The 18,020-nt window shown below is 37.7% G+C and overlaps 1 protein-coding gene across 1 annotated transcript; it reads left to right on the forward strand.

Moving 5' to 3' along the window:
* The first annotated feature begins 1,416 nt into the window (after positions 1-1,416).
* On the forward strand, positions 1,417-13,162 carry LOC131234011 (carbon catabolite repressor protein 4 homolog 4). Its single transcript, XM_058230961.1, has 10 exons — positions 1,417-1,536; positions 1,763-1,863; positions 1,984-2,024; positions 3,639-3,688; positions 5,681-5,750; positions 7,682-7,803; positions 8,583-8,710; positions 10,453-10,600; positions 11,464-11,611; positions 12,762-13,162. Exons 1-10 carry the CDS (start codon positions 1,481-1,483, stop codon positions 13,068-13,070), a joined length of 1,173 nt encoding a protein of 390 aa, XP_058086944.1. The 5' UTR covers positions 1,417-1,480; the 3' UTR covers positions 13,071-13,162.
* Positions 13,163-18,020: the final 4,858 nt, after the last annotated feature.

Raw genomic sequence — 18,020 nt, forward strand, 5'->3', positions numbered from 1 at the left:
TTTTGAATGATAAACTTTAATGGAAGTTAATCATAAGCTATTTATGAGCTCTTAAGGGAAAAAAGAGTTTATTTGATAAGAGAGTCTTTTTTTTTTTTTGGTGTATAGTTAAAAGGAAGGCTGTTGCGGCAGGTATTGGCTTTAGCCGGAATTTTGAATTGTTCCAGTTATAGACCTGTTCAAAATTATGATTTTGCTTGAGATGGGTCCACCTTCTTGGCAGCCTTCCCTTCAAGCAGCCCATGTATCCAAACTAAAGATGGTACAGCCTATGAGTCAATTCGGGTCTCTTAGGCTAGCCATTAATATCTTACAGGAGTGAGCCGGGTCTTTAGAACTAAACTTGAGACTGACCCGTTTAATGAAATGGGCTAATTTTCTGGCTGAGCTTAATTAGATGATCAACCTGACATGGCCTGAACCGGGCTTAGGAGTGGGTCAGGTTTATTGACCTAACCCAGGGCTAAACCCTAACGTTTGATGTTCGATTTCCTGTATAATGCAAAGTAATTGAGTTATCATTATTATTTCAAAGTGTTTGGTTAAACAAGAATTAAAGCTCATAAATTAAGAGTAAAATAAATTTATAAAGCAAACAAGTAAAGAAAATTATAATAATTATATTTTTCATTATAAAACTATCATTTTTATAATGATTTTGATAAATTCATCATTGCATAGATGATGTCACCATACAATTAGTAGAGTAATCATTACTCATCTCTAGTCTCTACCACTGAAAAACCAAACAGGCCAAATAGTAAACCAGCTCAAGTTACTATTAATATTATTACAAGCGCTTTGCCTTGACAATGATGAAGGGCAGGAGGTACTCCCACGTGTGTCAATAACTGAAGCTCGTTTACTTGTTCAACATTTGCCATGCTGGCACACGTGGGACATAACCATGCCGTCCATCAGGTGGTAGATAGTATATGAGACGAACGAATGTCCAAGAAAACTTAGCAGTGCATTTCCTTTCATACTCTCCGGCCCACGAAAAACCTACCTTGGTTTGGGTTCAGGTCAGCCCGACCCGACTAGATGAGGTTGTCAAGGTCCACCAGTTGGGTTGGGGTTGCAAAAATGGCAATCCAATTTGAATTTACGTAGGTTTCGGGTCGAACAAATTCAAGTCGGTTGGGTTGAGTAGAGAGGACTTCATATGTAATTTGGAGGGGGAAGGTTGGGTTGGGTTGAGTACAGAGGATTTCAGGTTGGGCTTCTCAATTTGGAATTCGTGTTGGGTCTTGTTGAGTTTGGGTTTGGGCTTGGCTGGAACTTCGATAGGACCAATCCCGCCCGTTTTGCACTCAACACTGCGGATTTGAGAACTGGGCCTAACTTAGCCCAACTCAGACGAGTCACCCTCGAGTCACCCTGGGCTACGACTTGACTCAGGGCCAAACGAGTCGGTCCGAGTCACCGAGTCTTAAAACCGTGCTCACCCCAATCTCAAACTCCCCACCCAAATGAAGGCATGTTCGTGAAGGGATTGAAACTGCTTCCCCGCCTCTCAGTTTCCGCCCCACAAAGGTAGCTCTCTCTCTCTCTCTCTCTCTCTCTCTCTCTCTCTCTCACACACACACACACACACACACACCACCAAATGGGAGAGAAAAACCAATGTAATTGCATGTTTGAGATAATGCTCTTGAAAAAAGAATCACTTCTAACCGATTCTTTAAAGAAGAAGAACTTCAGAAATGGTGCTTCTGATTGATAGTTGTTTTATTTATTTATTTATTATATAAAAAAACAGGAATTGCGTGAGCAAGATGAGCGGCGCTGTCCAACCCTTGTGTCCCAAATTCATCTCTTTGGAAGATAGAGGAAGTATTACTAAAACCGATAATTCCAACAGTATGTGTTTGCTGTCTGCCTGTCTCATTTAATGAAATCCGCTTTGAATTTCTTATATGATATGATAACTGTCTAATTCCCAACCCCAACTTTTAAAATTGTCAAATTGTCACCTTGCAGGCTCCGCATTCCGTGTTGTTTCATACAACATTTTAGCTCAGGTATGCCGTTCTTGCCACGATCGCTTCTTTACAGGAACATTATAGCCATAAAAGGCTCATTATGAATGTTTTATTTTCAAAATTTCTCTTGTTTTTCCACTTCTCTATTCATTTCAACCATGAAGGAAGCTTGGGAACTAATGCAAACTAGATCTATGCCTGTTTTGAGGATCAAAATGCAACATTTTGAGCAGGATTCAGTGAACCGTTGTGAAATGGACCATTTCGGGTAATATCGGAAGAAGGGGTAAACTGTCACTTTTTTTTTTTTCATTCATTTTTCCATATTTTTTGTTGCATCTTGATCTAAAGTGCCCTAATCGAACACTAATCAAACATGATTTGGTGGATCAGGGCCCATTACATATCATCGTCATCATCATCATTGTTGCTGTAATCACCAATCCCAATTAGTGGGATCAGGGTTTGATGATGATGATATGTAATGAACCCTAATTCACCAAAGCATGCTTGATTTTTGTTCAACCAGGGTTTATTTTTGTTGACTTTTATCAAGCTGACACTGCTTGACAAACAACATTCTTACTAAACAATGACCCATTACACTATCAAATACATGTCCAAAAAAAAAAGATTACATATTTTGGATCCTCACATTTTTTAAAGAATTTTTTACCAGTAATTTTAAAGATTTCTTTCCAAAATCAGCATTGAATAATTTTGGAAGGTGGGACATTAGCGCGAATTACAAAATCAGCATCTGAAAATTCATAATTTGAAATACTCGCTAGTTTCCCACCAACCATCTTTTATGGTGGGTGGTAATGTGGGTACCAACACTTGTTGCTGACCGCGTGCGTTGAATGCGTGGCCTTGAATTGGGAGTTTCATGGAGAGAGCGTTGAACACTGGTAGGAAGATAGATTTCATTGTTGAAGAAATCAAAGGATCACTTGTATACTCAATAGATGGACAGTGCAAGGAAGATTTGACCCTTTAAGAGATTGGTGCCTCCTGCATTTGGCACTTGATGGAAGAATACAAACCTGGTCCATCTTAAGCAAGTTGGGTCATAAATCTGGATTCATTCAGAATGAATCAATGATACACCATTTTACTAGATAACTTGTAAAATATCTGGGAACTCTTTTTTGCTTTGAAAGATGACTGAAATTTTATTAAGTACAGTGGAAAAAGTTACAGGCTACTTTTCCATGTTGTCAGAAAGACCATGATTGTTACTGCTTCCTCTGCATGCCTTTCATCTTGTCACAAATTCGGTATTATTGAATAATTGGTTAAACATTCTTTTTCTTTCAAGCTCTTGAAAAAAAAAAAGCAACGGTTTTCTTTCAAGCACCATAGGCTTATCCGATGCTTTTAGAAGTACATCTATCAAGCATTGATTCTAGAAAATTTGATATTTCATTGTAAATAAGTTCGACCTTCCGATGTACAATAAACTTTTCTAAAGGTTAAATATCTTTTTTTCTTTCTTTTTCTTTTCTTTTCTTTTCTTTTCTTTTCTTTTTTTTTTTTTTTGGATAATTGACAAAATTTTATAAAAAGAGAAGAAAAGGATACAAAGGTTAAATATCTATTATTTATCCACTGCCTGTTTCTGATATTCAAGGTTTGCACTTTGTTATTCAGGTGTACGTGAAGAGCTCTCTGTTTCCACATTCTCCATCACCTTGCCTCAAGTAAATCTTCGGAATCCTGTATATTTTAGTGTAGCCATGGTATTATAATTTGGTGAAATATCCGAGGGGAATAGGAAAAAGAGCAACATGATAATGAAGTAATTAACCGTGACATGGATCTCACAAATAGTCATCTCTATATTTGCTAACTTATATCTTTGTAGCTGTTCATTTGGTTTGGCACTGGTGTACCTTGCCCATAGCATTTTATTAGTATATTTTCAAAATCTAGAGAGGGAGGGAGGGGTTTGTCTTCTTCTTCTTCTTCTTTTTATTATTTTAATTTACCATGCCCATAGCATTGTATGAGTATATTTTCAGTTAGTAATGGGCTCTTAATAAAATTGTGCCCCTTTTTATTCTTTTCTTGCCAGCTGTTGCTGGTGAGCCTTTAAGAAAATTCCCACCTAATCTTCAGAAAAAAAAAGAAAGAAAAAAAAAGGGAATGGGGGCTTAAGCGAATCGAAATCATAGAGAGCCTCAACCACTCCATGTCTTTCTGGTAAATCATCCACTTAACGACGCTCTCCCTTCCTCCCTCTCCGTGATTTTTGATTTTCTTAAGAGCTCATTCCTAATTGAAAATATACCAATACAATAGTATGAGCATGGTCAATGAAACTTGTCGATGTTTCTCCTTCAAATGGTTCACAATCCATATGGGTTTTTGTGCACAAAAAGACCATTAATGTGTCGGTATGATTTTTCATGTGGTAATTGGGATGAGTATGTACCTGGTGGATACTCTGACAATTGCAGAATCAGGACATAATGCTTCTATCATAGTTTTCAAAAAGTATGACATAGAAATTTCTGTTATTGTTTCTTACATATTTTGGATCCTAAACCATCAATGGTTTTGACAATATAGATGAGAATTCCCTAGTAAGATGAAAGGATAGTAGTTATCCTTCTGTTTTGCTTGTTGGCAAGTTGTTCCTGTTAAGACAATGCAAGTTGGGACAATTGCAAGAAGCATTGGATGAAGATTTGGGTCCCAAAGGCCCAATATGTGGGTCCTATGCCCTATTTGGTGGGCGCCAAGTGTATTACACATGCCCCCAAGTCCTAAAAGAGGATACTGTATAGCTTTTTAGGGTTTCATGGTTTCTAAGAGGATTTTCACTGTAGCATATTGCCAAGTGCTACAGGATACGCTACATTACCATGCTACAGTAATGCCACACTAGATTTGTTTTTTAGGATAATCAAGGATCAATATCTATTTGAGATTAGTGGTTTGGATGAAATCTAGGTTGTTTTTTCCCCCCCTTACAAGCATACATGGTTTTGTTGATGCCATATAGCTAGGAGTGATTGAATAGAGAAAATGCCTGTGACCTTAGGGAGAAAACTTCCTCTGGCCGAGGGTGAAAGCCCTAACCAATCCACCTTTCCCAAAATAAATAAAAAAAAGAAAAAAGAAAAAAGGAAAACCCTAAACCAATCTTTTAAATGTGTCACAGAGGTGTGCAATTTCATCCACGATTTTTTTTCCATCCACATTCCTACAATCCATTACTGCCTATATCAGATTGTGTATTTTTTTATTTTTTTTTGTTTTTTTTGTTGAAGACACAGCGTGTCCCCGCCCCTTTTGAGGTGAGACTATTCCATGTGGATACAGGCAATCATCCACAACCACGTGTATCGGGTAATGCCGAGGAGGGGAGTCGAACCCACACCCGTAGGGAGCAAACCCACGGTGATGGCCGATCACCCAAACCTAGTTGGGTTATATCAGATGGTGTTAATAGTGTTAATACTTAATAAAGATAAGGCAGGTGCACTAGATATAAAACTAAATCCTATTCTGTCAATCCATTACCACCTTGAGGAGTATGGGTACTTAATAGTGTTAATACTTGGGAAATAAACTTTTGTCTTTTGGCCAATGCTTGTGGGACTAGCTGCCTTTTTCTTTGCCCTTACAGCAAGCGGTTACTGCCACATTTTTGGTAAATTTTGAGTTTTTTATTTGTCATGTCACAGGTGGAAAGCTCGGTCCCAATCAATCTTGACGGTTCTTAATAGCCTTGATGCTGATTTCCTCTGCATACAGGTCCACATTACTTCCTAGTTTTTACTGTTAATGGGATTGTCTCTGTTCTCCCGACACCTGAAAACTTTAGCCAGTTTTGTAAATTTAGACGGGAAAAGAAATCTAGCTTGTGGATTTGATGTGGATTGTCGAAGACTAGGAAAATAAGCCTAGGAATCATGTGATGAAACAGTAGTGAATGTAAGCAATTATTGATTATCCATAAATCAATGTCAGATTGTTTGAATTGGGAAGACCCCTTTTAATGAAGAAATGCTTTGAATTGATCTACAAGACAATCTGTACTGCTATTGCTCAGTTCAGGTCTACAGAATTCATTGTCCATTCATATGGATTTAGACTCTTTTCTTAGACAGTAGGATAACTTTTAAATGGAAACAGTGGTTAATTCTCAGTGAATGCTTGAATGAAAATCTTTTAGCAAATCTAAGCCGTGGGTGGTGGGAATATCATACCACATTGAACTTCAAGTCGACAGTCCCTCCTGTAATTCGCTACAAGTTTGTGATAAAGAGTTTCAAATCATGCTCATTTCTTTCCTGTTGATCAACAAAGAAGAGGTCATGTTTGAAATAAGCATTTAAATATTATATTGCTGATTTCCCTACTGTAATTCGCTACAAGTTTGTGATCTACAAGACGATCTGTACTGCTATTGCTCAAGTCAGGTCTACAGAATTCATTGTCCATTCAAATGGATTTAAACTCTTTTCTTAGACACTAGGATAACTTTTAAATGGAAACAGTGGTTAATTCTCAGTGAATGCTTGAATGAAAATCTTTTAGCAGATCTAAGCCGTGGTTTGTGGGAATATCATACCACATTGAATTTCAAGTCGACAGTCCCTACTGTAATTCGCTACAAGTTTGTGATAAAGAGTTTCAAATCATGCCCATTTCTTTCCTGTTGATCAACAAAGAAGAGATCATGTTTGAAATATGCATTTAAATATTATATTGCCACTTGATTATCCAACGTATTGATTTTTAGAAGCTAACTGCAGTATATGCTGATCAAAGACAGTTTTTTCCGAACAGATTCTCTCCTGTTTGCAATCAGAATATGCTCTGGTTTTGGGCTACTATTACATTGTATTTGATATCATTTTGTTTGCTTTGATTTTTTTCTTGTTGATCTCAAGTCGATCGTATTCTACATTACTTGTGTCGTCTGTTAGTGTTGTAATGTATGCAAAACAGTGGTTAGTGATTGATTCACCATTCTTTTTTACTTATACTCTTTTGATCGTAGTTTCATGCCAATGCAGATCCACTGCATATAAAATTGAGCCTTATTATTTAAGTAAATGGCTTGTGGCTGAAGTTAAAATTGGTGACACTAGTTGCCGGATGCACTACCTTTTGGTGTTATAGGATCATTATCTATATTTGTCTTATCTTGCAGGATCTTGGATGTGAATGAGAGGTTTGCTGGAACAATTTTTATGAGTTGGTCCTGGTTATCTGTAATTTGTTTTCTCCATCTGCATGGCTTTTAGCTGAGCATTTCAATCCTTTGTGCTGAAAGCATGATTCTTATAACAAAAATTATATTCAGAACTTTTGGGTTTTATTTGGATGCACAAGGAAATTGAGTTGCAATCACTCAGTTTAACCAAGAGAAAATGACAGAGGCTAATGATGTTTTATAGCATTTAGAATGCATAACCCTTTATGTCCAACTTGCGAGTAATATAATTGTGATTCGGAGGTCAGACCCTCAAAATGGAAGGTAACTACAATTTGGTCGTTTCCACTTTATTATTTTTATAAATGAAATTCAGTTCCATAGTGCATTAAAACACTCCCTTGATTTTTGGAACTTGCATTTTGACTAATTTGCAGCTTGAATTCCCTTCTATTGTATACCTTCAAGATGGCTTCAATGCTCCACTGTTTCTGAATTTGAAAAATATTGTGTATCATTCCAGGAGTTAGATGAATATGATACCTTTTATAAGGGTAAAATGGAGAGCCAAGGGTATTCGAGTATTTATATTCAGAGAAGTGGACAGAAACGTGATGGCTGCGGCATCTTTTACAAACCCAATAGGTATATAACCTTGTCTTCCTATTTAAAATATACAACAGAGGTCCCACCTATGTAGAATTATGTGGATCCACTTGTATTTTGGGTTGGCTGGCTGGCACATGTGAGCTGGGTTTCTATTTGAGATACTTGACATCTGGTCAGGGTATGTAATTCCCACTTTTTTGTATAAACCATACAGCGAAGACTCTGGGTCTCAACCTATGCATGGCTTGATTCGAGTCAACTAGACGAGTCAAGGTGTTGATTTCCTCAGTTGATTGTTTCTTTTAAATGGTAAAAAGGAAACAAAATGAAGAGTCACAAATCACAATACACGTTACGTGGTAGACAATAATTTCGCAAAAATCATGAGGTGGAAGGTACAGGTTTGGGAGGTTCAAGAAAAGCTAGTCCTAAGACAGTCTTAAAGTAGTGGAGGTTGAAGATCTACTTGGTTTCTTATGCATAACAGAGCATGAGACTAAGACATTCAGCATTAATTTAGGCAATTAGGGTGAGCTTTCTTGAAATCTTTCAAAAATTTCTGACTTGACTTGCTGGGAAGCCGATGTAGGCTTTCTTATGCCATTTGCAAGCAGATTTGACAAGTTTCCAAACTTCTTTGGTGAAACTAAATATTATTTTCCTCAGCGCTTCATCAATGAAAGTTCTCGTTATCTTTCAAAAAAGAAAAAAAAAAAAAAAGACTAAAAAAAAAGAAGAAGAAGAAAAACAACTAAGTATTATTTTAGGTATTTTGTATTAATTTTGTTTAACTCATTGGTTGCCATCTTTTTCAGTGCAGAATTGATGTTGGAGGAGTTGATACAATACAATGATCTTGTAAAATCTGTTGAAGATGAAACAGAATGTGGGAATAAACCTAGTGACCCGGTAGATATAGAAAATAGAAAGGCTACATCTATAGGTATGTTTCAATTCCTGACATTCTGCAATCCACGTGCACGTGATCATCTTTTGTACATGTGCAACTTATTATTATTCTTCCTACCAATGTTCTATTTTCTTTTCATTTATTATTTTTCACAAATGGTATATATCTAGATGCTTCTCCTATACAAATTGATGTTTTTGACCCATTATTTATGATGAAAATGGTAAACTTTTCCAAAAGCCCTGAGTCCACCATATGAGCCCATGATAAAATGCATCTTCAACCACTTCTACTTCTCCACTCTTCCTTATACATTGCTAGATCCGAGGGTGCATGCGGCACTCTTACACTACTAATGCAGCGCATACCTAGCCCCCAACCTCCCCTCCAACCCCCCCCCCCCCCCCCCCCCCCCCGGCTCCACTGTCGCCACCAACCTTCTGCATAAGGCCCCTTGAAAGTGGGCTTACTTGCTTCGCACTGCCTAGTCTGCTTTGAATCTCACTCTTCCCGTAAGGACTCCCCAATAGCACGTCTATACTCATGGTCATTGTTGTTCTCCTCTTCTACTGCCCCAAGACCTTGCATCAAACGCACTAATTCCTCCCTAAACTCCCTCCATGCTTAGAGTGCTCATCTCTCAATCTCACCCCTTTTCGCAACAGCTCCTGTGCTCTCACCTCCTTCAGAACATGTGTAGTTCACATCATTCTAATACTCCCTGCTAGGTGTTCCTTCAAATGGGACACCTCAATGCTCTTTGACACATGCCCACAATAGTTACACTCGGAAGTGTGTTGGTTGTCGGTAAGTGGGGTCCTGTATTGGCAATCAATGTCAGGCTTCTTTCCTTTTCTAGACGTTTTCTTCCTGTGCGACTACATTTGGCAAAAAAATACTAGGGATAGTTATTAATATTTTCTCAAACATTTTTACAAAGTTTAATTATTTTTAAATTAAATATTTAAATAATAAATATAAAAACCACTAATATTTTCATGATGTAATATAATTTATTAGTACATTGGATTTATTAATTAGTTGAACTAAATCAGTCCTATAAATTTTTACAAAAAATTAAATTTAATTTTGAAAATAAATAAAAGTGTGTGGCTGATATTGAGATCAATATACATTCACTACTATACAAATACGTTAGGAACCAATTTTGGTGGGTCAGTGTATGAGGAACAAATGTAGTGGGAACCAGTTTTCCCACCCAAATCCTCTCTGTAAACAAGAGGGAGGGAGGGAGATCATGTGTTGGCCACATGCACTGGTGTACCTTGAACGTTTTTTAGTATCCTGTATTTTCTTTCATATTGTATGGTTAAAACATTAAAATTTCTGGAATTCTTGATTTGCCGAGCTGACTTTATTTCACATACTGCGCTACCCCCCACCCCCCCCCCCCCCCCGGGACATTTGAAGGGAGTGCAGTAGCTATTCCTTCAGTAGAAGCAAATTATAGATTCTCTTTAACACTTTACTTACAGTAGGCATGGGGCAGAAACAAAGTGATGAGTATTTGTGTTGGTCTGTGATATGCACAGCCAACTTTCTGGTTGTGCTCACTTCTATAGATCATCTCAAAATCTGAATCTTACATGTTCTTTACCAATCAGTTTCTGAGCAGTCCTTTTTCTTGAATAAACTGCATAGAAGGAATTTTATGCAGTTTGGTGCGGCTTTCAATTGATGGCTTCCAGTTGGAGTAGGATTGGCTTTCTGACTATTTTCTGATGGCTCAATTGGGTAATTTTTTCTGTTTTCAGGCTTACCTCAAAAGGATGATTTGAATGATCGCGGAGATCCTAATGATCCTCGTGTAAGATTGAAACGCGACTGTGTGGGTATAATGGCTGCATTCAAGCTTAATGGTCCTCACCATCTAGTAATTGTGGCAAACACACACATTTATTGGTAGGTGGCTTAGCAATTTAAATGTACAGCCTCTCATCTCTTTAATTGTTCTTTCCTTCCAAAATGCCGCAAGATACCCAGGCCATTATTTGAAAATTTGAAATAATAGCAATATAAGAAAAAGCTATATGCACCTTTCTAAAAAAAAGAAAAGAAAACGAAAAAAAGAACAAGCTACATTCTTGATCTTTCGTGGCTATAAAAAAATAAGTAAATAGTCTTGACCTTTCTTGTGATGACTGGTTATTTATTAAGGGTGGTAGTGGGCCTGGTAGCCTGCCCAACCCGTCTTTTGGCTGCGCTTGGACCTACTAGCTTGGGCCTTGCATGCATGGCCTGATCAATTTCTGTGTCGGGCTTAGCTCAAGTCACTTTATCTCGACCCATCCTGGCCAGACTCAATTATATATATACATGTGTATATATCCTATAGTTATGCCATTCCAATCCTCGGTTAGGCAACCCTTCCATCTCGAATGTAGATATTTGGTTTCATTCCTCTAAAATGTCTATTTCATTGTGCACATGTGGATCACTTGATCAATGGATAGATTAGGAACATTCAGGTGGGAAATAGGGGTTTTTATCAATTTTCAGGCCCGGTCAGTTTGGGTCCAGGCCCAGACTTTTTTGGGCTCAGGCCTTGGGTCTTAAGTGTCAGGCTGGGCCTGGCCCAAACCCGGCCCATTGCCACCCCTACTGTTTATGCATGTACTCTTTTCTTGGCCCCCTTTCTCCTTGTCATTTTCAAATCTTCTATTTTGTGCTTTTGTTGCATCTTTTTCTTGTTTTGACCTTTTTGTTTTTTGTTTAATTGCCTTTTTTGTTGCATCTTGAAATAAGGATAAGTTTGGATGTTGTAGGGATCCAGAATGGGCTGATGTCAAGCTTGCACAAGTTAAATATCTTCTACAACGCCTATCTCAATTTAAGGCAATGGTTTCAAACAAATTCAATTGTACACCCTCAGTGATTGTTGCTGGTGATTTCAATTCTACCCCTGAAGATACGGTTTGTTTTGCCCCAATCTTATTTCTTTTTAGCGATCGTTTTCATTCTTGCGTATCTGTTATTTGTAATAAATATGGAAAATACTTTATTGTAGTATAGTTGTTGAAAATTTATCGCATATTTTTTGTCTCCTAATTTATTGGATGGAAGTTCTGTTGAATTATCATCTTTCAAAAAAAAAAAAAGTTCTCTTGAATTATGCTATCAGCGGTTTTTTTTTTGTCGTTTACTCTTCCTGGCACTATTTAAAGCTGATTCCTGTCTGCCACAAATGTAAACCTCTTGGTCTATCATCCAAACAGTAGACATGAAATTGTTCATCGGGTGGGCCCTATAACGGAGGGTCATACATGGGAAACCACACAGCTTGGGTGATCTTAACCATCTGATCAGTGGCCTACAAGTAGGTGCTAAAAGAGGCGAAGACAAAAAACAAATTGATGGCTTGCATTCAATGGGTTAGAGTTGATCTGGGATGACGGCCCTTGGATGGTCATGACCAGCCCAAAATCTCAATCTCAGTGGTTCAAACGAATAGATTTCCTGATCCAGGTCTTAAGCTGCCAAGTTGGCTAACATCACATCGTCCAATAATGATTAGCATCACACTTATCAGATACAAAGCACCACACCTTGTACGAGCATAGTATCACAGCAAAAAGGTTCCGGAATCACTCTCAGAAGGAAGAGAATCTCTATTTGCATACTTTTTTTTTTTTTTTTCATTCGACTTCTCATATTTAGCTTTTTCTTGAAGCAAAAGAAATATATTAACTGTCCTCTACTTCTAATCCTAACCATATGTTTCAATAAAAATTTAAGAATGACTAGAATATCCCTGAACCTCATCGTAACTGTATTTTATTTTTCGATCCAACTGTCACAACCATACATGCTTCTTGTAACACTTCCAGATTTCATCATGAGTCTCTGTTTGGATTAGGGTTATGCAATCAGTGTATTTTTGGACCTATGGCCATCAACTGTAGGTACCACCTAATGAACAGTCCAAATGTGTAGTGCGAGTGCCATGTCACTGTTTTTGGGTGTTGGACACAGGACTGTTAGTGGTTGTGACAAACAATCTTTTCCATTAGAAATATCGAGATTCCATGATCATTTTTAAGAGTTGGATGGACTCTGCTTTCAGGTCTACCAGTACCTTGTATCCAGAAGCTCTTCAACAATCTCTCCTACAGACTCTGATGAAGAAAGACCGATGCCGTTGTGCAGCCTCCATGCATTTATTGGAGGAGAGCCACCATTCACAAACTGCACTCCTGATTTCACTGGAACTCTTGATTACATATTCTTTTCAGATTCTGGCAGCCTGAAGCCAATCAGTTTCCTTGAACTTCCAGGACCGGAATCTCCTGATGTTGTTGGTGGATTGCCAAACTACGACCACCCAAGTGATCATTTGCCCATTGGCGCCGACTTTGAAGTCATCAGGCCATGAACTCCCATGGGTAATCTCTAACCCATTTACATTTGTTGTAGCTGATCTTGGTTAAATTAAGAGTTTTAAAGTTTACAAAAAAGAAAAGAAAACAGGAAAGGTAATTCGGGTTATAATCTGATTAGCTTTATGCTGAAATATAAGGGGAGATGCTGCGGGAGCAAGTGACGAGAGAGATTTTGGTAGTTGTAGTTTGAACTGGTGATATAAATGTGAGTTGAAGAAGCCCTTGGATGAAACGGTTTAATGGATAGCCTGATTGCTGACTTTTGTATATGGTCCAATGGTCGAAGTATCAGTATTGCTACAAATTTCGCTGGCTGGGGATATGGAAATAGTATTGATATCGCTGATTTCTGAAAATGGGTGGAAACATTGGGGAGAACTGTGGAGTTTTTTTTTGTTTGTTTGTTTTTTTTAATTTTATTTTTAAATGTTTATTATTATTATTATTATTATTATTATTATTGTGAAAATTGAGAAAATGCTCAAATACGCATATTTGCATATTTAGAATTTAAAAATTGTAAAAAGAATACATACATAATAAGTTGCCATTTAATGTGCGTATAAAAGCATGTGTTGTGGTGAGAAATCAGTCCAACCATCCCATCAACCACATCTATCCATCCAACCATCCAACCTTCCATCCAAACATCCATAGATATTTCAGAATATTTAGAATATTGACAACACGATATTTTGTCGAGAAATCATTGACAATTGGAAAGGAAACAAAAAATTATGGTGTCAATAGCACTCATGTTGGGATAACAATAATATCGTAATTGTTGACAATTTAACTACTCCATACAACCATGTGCCCATAAAAAAAAAGTTTGAAATGATTTTTTTATAATAAATAATTTTTTGATCAATATATTGGCTTATTGAAATATTGCCAATACACTGGTGATACAAGCGATACCTGGAGTTTACACTGTTGAAAATATTAGCGATGCATTGGCGATCCAAGCCACACTTGGAATTTACATAGTCAAAATGATTAGTTATGTCGATACATTGGCATAGTGAGACATCACCAATACATGGAATTTCTAATAGTGCCAGTGTTATCAGTATTGCTGCCAGTGTTACCAAGCTGGAGATACGGATAATACGAGGGATACTCCAAACAATGATGCAGTCACAGACTATATTCGGCCTGCCTGGACGCATTTCCTCAAAAGGGTGTTTTCAAAAGAGGGGCGCTGTGCTTGCTTTTTTGGTAGAGGTGGCAATTGGTTTTTGCCGAGCTGGCACTTTAGCACCTATTTTTTCAAGCGGAAAATGAGATGGGGGTTTTTGGAGTGCATCCAAATTCACAACTTTGGCAGCCGTTACGATCAATACAGTGCTTTGGCCTTAAAATACCCCTTTGGAGGGTGCGTCCAAACAGCCCATGGAAACTTGTTACTTTCCCTTGTATAAATGAGGGAATTCTAGGAAAAAAAAAAAAGTGTAGAAAAATCTTAGGCCCTGTTTAGTTGATATCAGTTATGTATTTGAGATCATAGCTAATATAAATTGTTGGCTATATTTTTAATCCCTACCAAAAAAGTTGCTCTCTGATATATAATTACGATTAAATCAAATGAGATGAACACATTTTTATGTCGTCCTTAATAGAGGTTGACTACAGTTTTAGAGTCAAATGAAAATGGAAACTGCTTCATGATCTTGTTCATCTAATCCTTGAAAAAAACAGAGGAGATTTTGTTCATGTAACCCTATTCTTTTACTAATTTAAATGACCAGGAGCCTCTTGTGAAACCAACCATCAGAAGTGGGTGACTAGCCCATCCTTATGGCATTTATATTTTGTCTCTTCTGTTCATCCACTCTCCACGCCTTGGTTAGGCATTCTCTTGAAAGTTACCATAATCGATGATATTCCAACCATCTAATTGATTGCTTGCGAATGTAGAGTAAAAAAGATACGAGCAATGGCTGCAATCAATCAGTCTGATTGGATGGCTGGGATTATCCAATAGAGATGATTTTGGGCTGTGGTGGAATTGACTGGATGATGGTTTGGATCTCATATGGGTGGGTCCAATGATTCTTACCAGACCAAATCAAATGCGAGAAAGGGCATATTTTACAACAGTTGTATTAGTTATTCAGAAGCATTTGGGAAAAAAAAAAGGAATAATATTGGGGTTGGAGGCAACAAACTATATATATATATATATATATATATATATATATATATATATATATATATATATATATATATATATATATATAGTGTGTGTGTGTGTGTGTGTGTGTGCGTGTGGGAATGGTACTGTGGCTGAGCACATACAACCCTAACATACGGTCAACTCGTGTCCCGTCTTCCACCATTGGATAATAAAATTTGAAAAAAATTATACTGTATGCATGTGCGATGTAAACAAAAGCAAAGCCGGCGGAACCGGCATTACCCATTTACTTTTTATTGGGAAAATTCTCGATTCCGTATGATATACACACTGTCTGTCATTTTAGAGACATCATTTTAAATCTTGAGCTAAAAAATTAGGCAGATCAAACTCTCAAATGAATCACACCACAGAGGGCAATGTGGAAAATGATGCCTACTGTTGAAAACTTCCTAGAGCGCACCATGATGTTTATTTTTCATACTGTCACACAGACCTGGATGAAATGACTAAATAAATATCATCTTGATCCAAAACTTTTGTGGCCCCTAAGAAGTTTTAAATATTTTCAATGGTAGACACTCAATCCCCATTGCTTTATGTGTTATGGTCCACTTGAGCTTTGGATTTGCCTTATGTTCATGCTAGTGCCATCAAATAATCTCTCCAAATGGATGGATGGTGTGAATATAATACTTACATCATGGTGGGGTGCACGATGGCAACACAACAACACCGAGGTTGTTGCACATGGTAGACGGGGGGTGGATTTCCTGGAAAACCTTTGGCAGTAAGTTCCTGTGTTGGGAACTAGGTGGGACCACCGTGATGTTGGTGATAAATCCGCCCTCTCCATCCTTTTTGTGACATTATTTTAGTTTATGTGACAAAAAATGATCGGGATCCAAGACTCAAGTGGGCCATACAAGAGGAAATATCAGAGAATGAACTATCAAAGTTCAAACATTCATATGTCTACGAAAATTTTGTATCAGGCTATCTTTGTGTTTTCGGTTCATCCTAATGGATATGATCTTATAAACGGATGTCATGTAAACATAAGTTGGAGCCAGGAAGGTTTCAACTTAATCCATTTATTTTATATCCATGCTGTCCATCTATTGTTCAAGATCATTTTCTGGCATGAGTCCAAAAAATGAAGAAGACTTAAATCTCAGGTAGACCATATTATAAAAAACAGTGGTGATTGAACGCCTACCATTAAAACTTCCTGGGCCTTATAGTAATGTCCATTGTACTATTTAGTTCCCATCAAACCCGTTGATGAGGTCAAACAGATCTGGATGAAGGGAAAATGTAAAGATCAGCTTAATCCAAAACTTTTGTTGCCCATAAAAAGCTTTTAATGGTTATTCACCACTGTTTTTAGTGGTGTGGTCCACCTAACATTTGGATCTGCTTAAGTTTTGGGGTCACGTCTTAAGATAATATAATAAAAAGGATGGAGGACGTAGATATACAGAAACTCATCAAAGTAGGCCCCACACGGTAAGGGTAACAAAGGTGTTACCCGACAACACACCTATTCCACTCCCCTACTTAAGCAGCTTTCGCGGTGTGTTGCACCACCGACTTAGTTAGTGCATTGACGTCACCAATTCTGTGGGCTCCACCATAATCTATGAACTATATCCACACCGTTAATTTGCTTGGAGAGATTATTTTAGATCATGAGCCTGAAAATTATAAAGATCCAAAGCTCAAGTGGATCTCACCACATAATGCAATGGGGCACAATGACACCCACCTTTAAAACCTTCCTAAGCACTACCATGATGTTGATTTGTAATTCGACCGGTTGATAAGGTCACCCAAATGTGGATGAAGAGAAAAAACAAATATCAGCTTGATCCGAAACTTCTATGGGCCCTAGAAGTTTCCAATGGTAAAAATTCAATCCCCAATGCTTCCTGTGATGTGGTCCGCCTGAGTTTTGGATATGCCTCATTTTTAATATCGTGCCATCAAATAAACTTGGAAATTGGATGGACGGTTTGGATATAACACATTCATTACAGTGGGACTAACGGCAACACACCACTAAGGTCACACCAGGCAAGCCGATGTTTGCTCATCTTTTAATCTCTTTCTTCGTAGGTTTCGCGGGTTTCCTTTTCAATAGAAGCTATCATCTGAGCAGCGTATTTTTGAAAATTATCATCCAACAGTGAAAGACAGAACACGGCTCGACCGTATAAGCTACAACTTGTCCATGGTAGAAAGTCACAGTGATTAGGCGGTCCAACTGTCCGGCCGACCATCATATGGATGAATGGAAAAAGAAAATGGTCAGTCCAAATTCACAGGGAAAAATCAGAGTGCTAAAATCATCTAAACAGGGTTCAAAATAGGGACCCGGATTTGGATGGTTTAGATTGGTGTGCCATCGTGGATAGAGATTCCTTTGATCAATTCACGAAAAGAAAAGAAAAGAAAACGAAGATGCAATTCTTCATTGGCCAATTTGGTTGGGAAAGACTTCTTAATGTAATCTGGCCCATGAGCGATCAAATGCAGGGTCCATAGGATGGTACGGTCAATGGACCTTTAGCTTTGTGGGTCATTTATTGAATGGTTTTGATTGGCCATAAGAATGATCCTTTGAGAGATTCCGCAATTTAAGATGCGCACACGTTGGATGATCTATATATAATTTTTGGACCTGTTCTATTCAAGATCTATCAAATTGATGATGACCGTCCAATCAAATTGAGTATTGGGAGATACAGACAAGGTGGGTTTTATAGTTTGGGCAATCTATGTCAGTGATTAGGCCTTGTTT

Source organism: Magnolia sinica, chromosome 18 (genome assembly GCF_029962835.1).
Source record: "Magnolia sinica isolate HGM2019 chromosome 18, MsV1, whole genome shotgun sequence".
NCBI classification, from domain to species: Eukaryota; Viridiplantae; Streptophyta; class Magnoliopsida; order Magnoliales; family Magnoliaceae; genus Magnolia; species Magnolia sinica.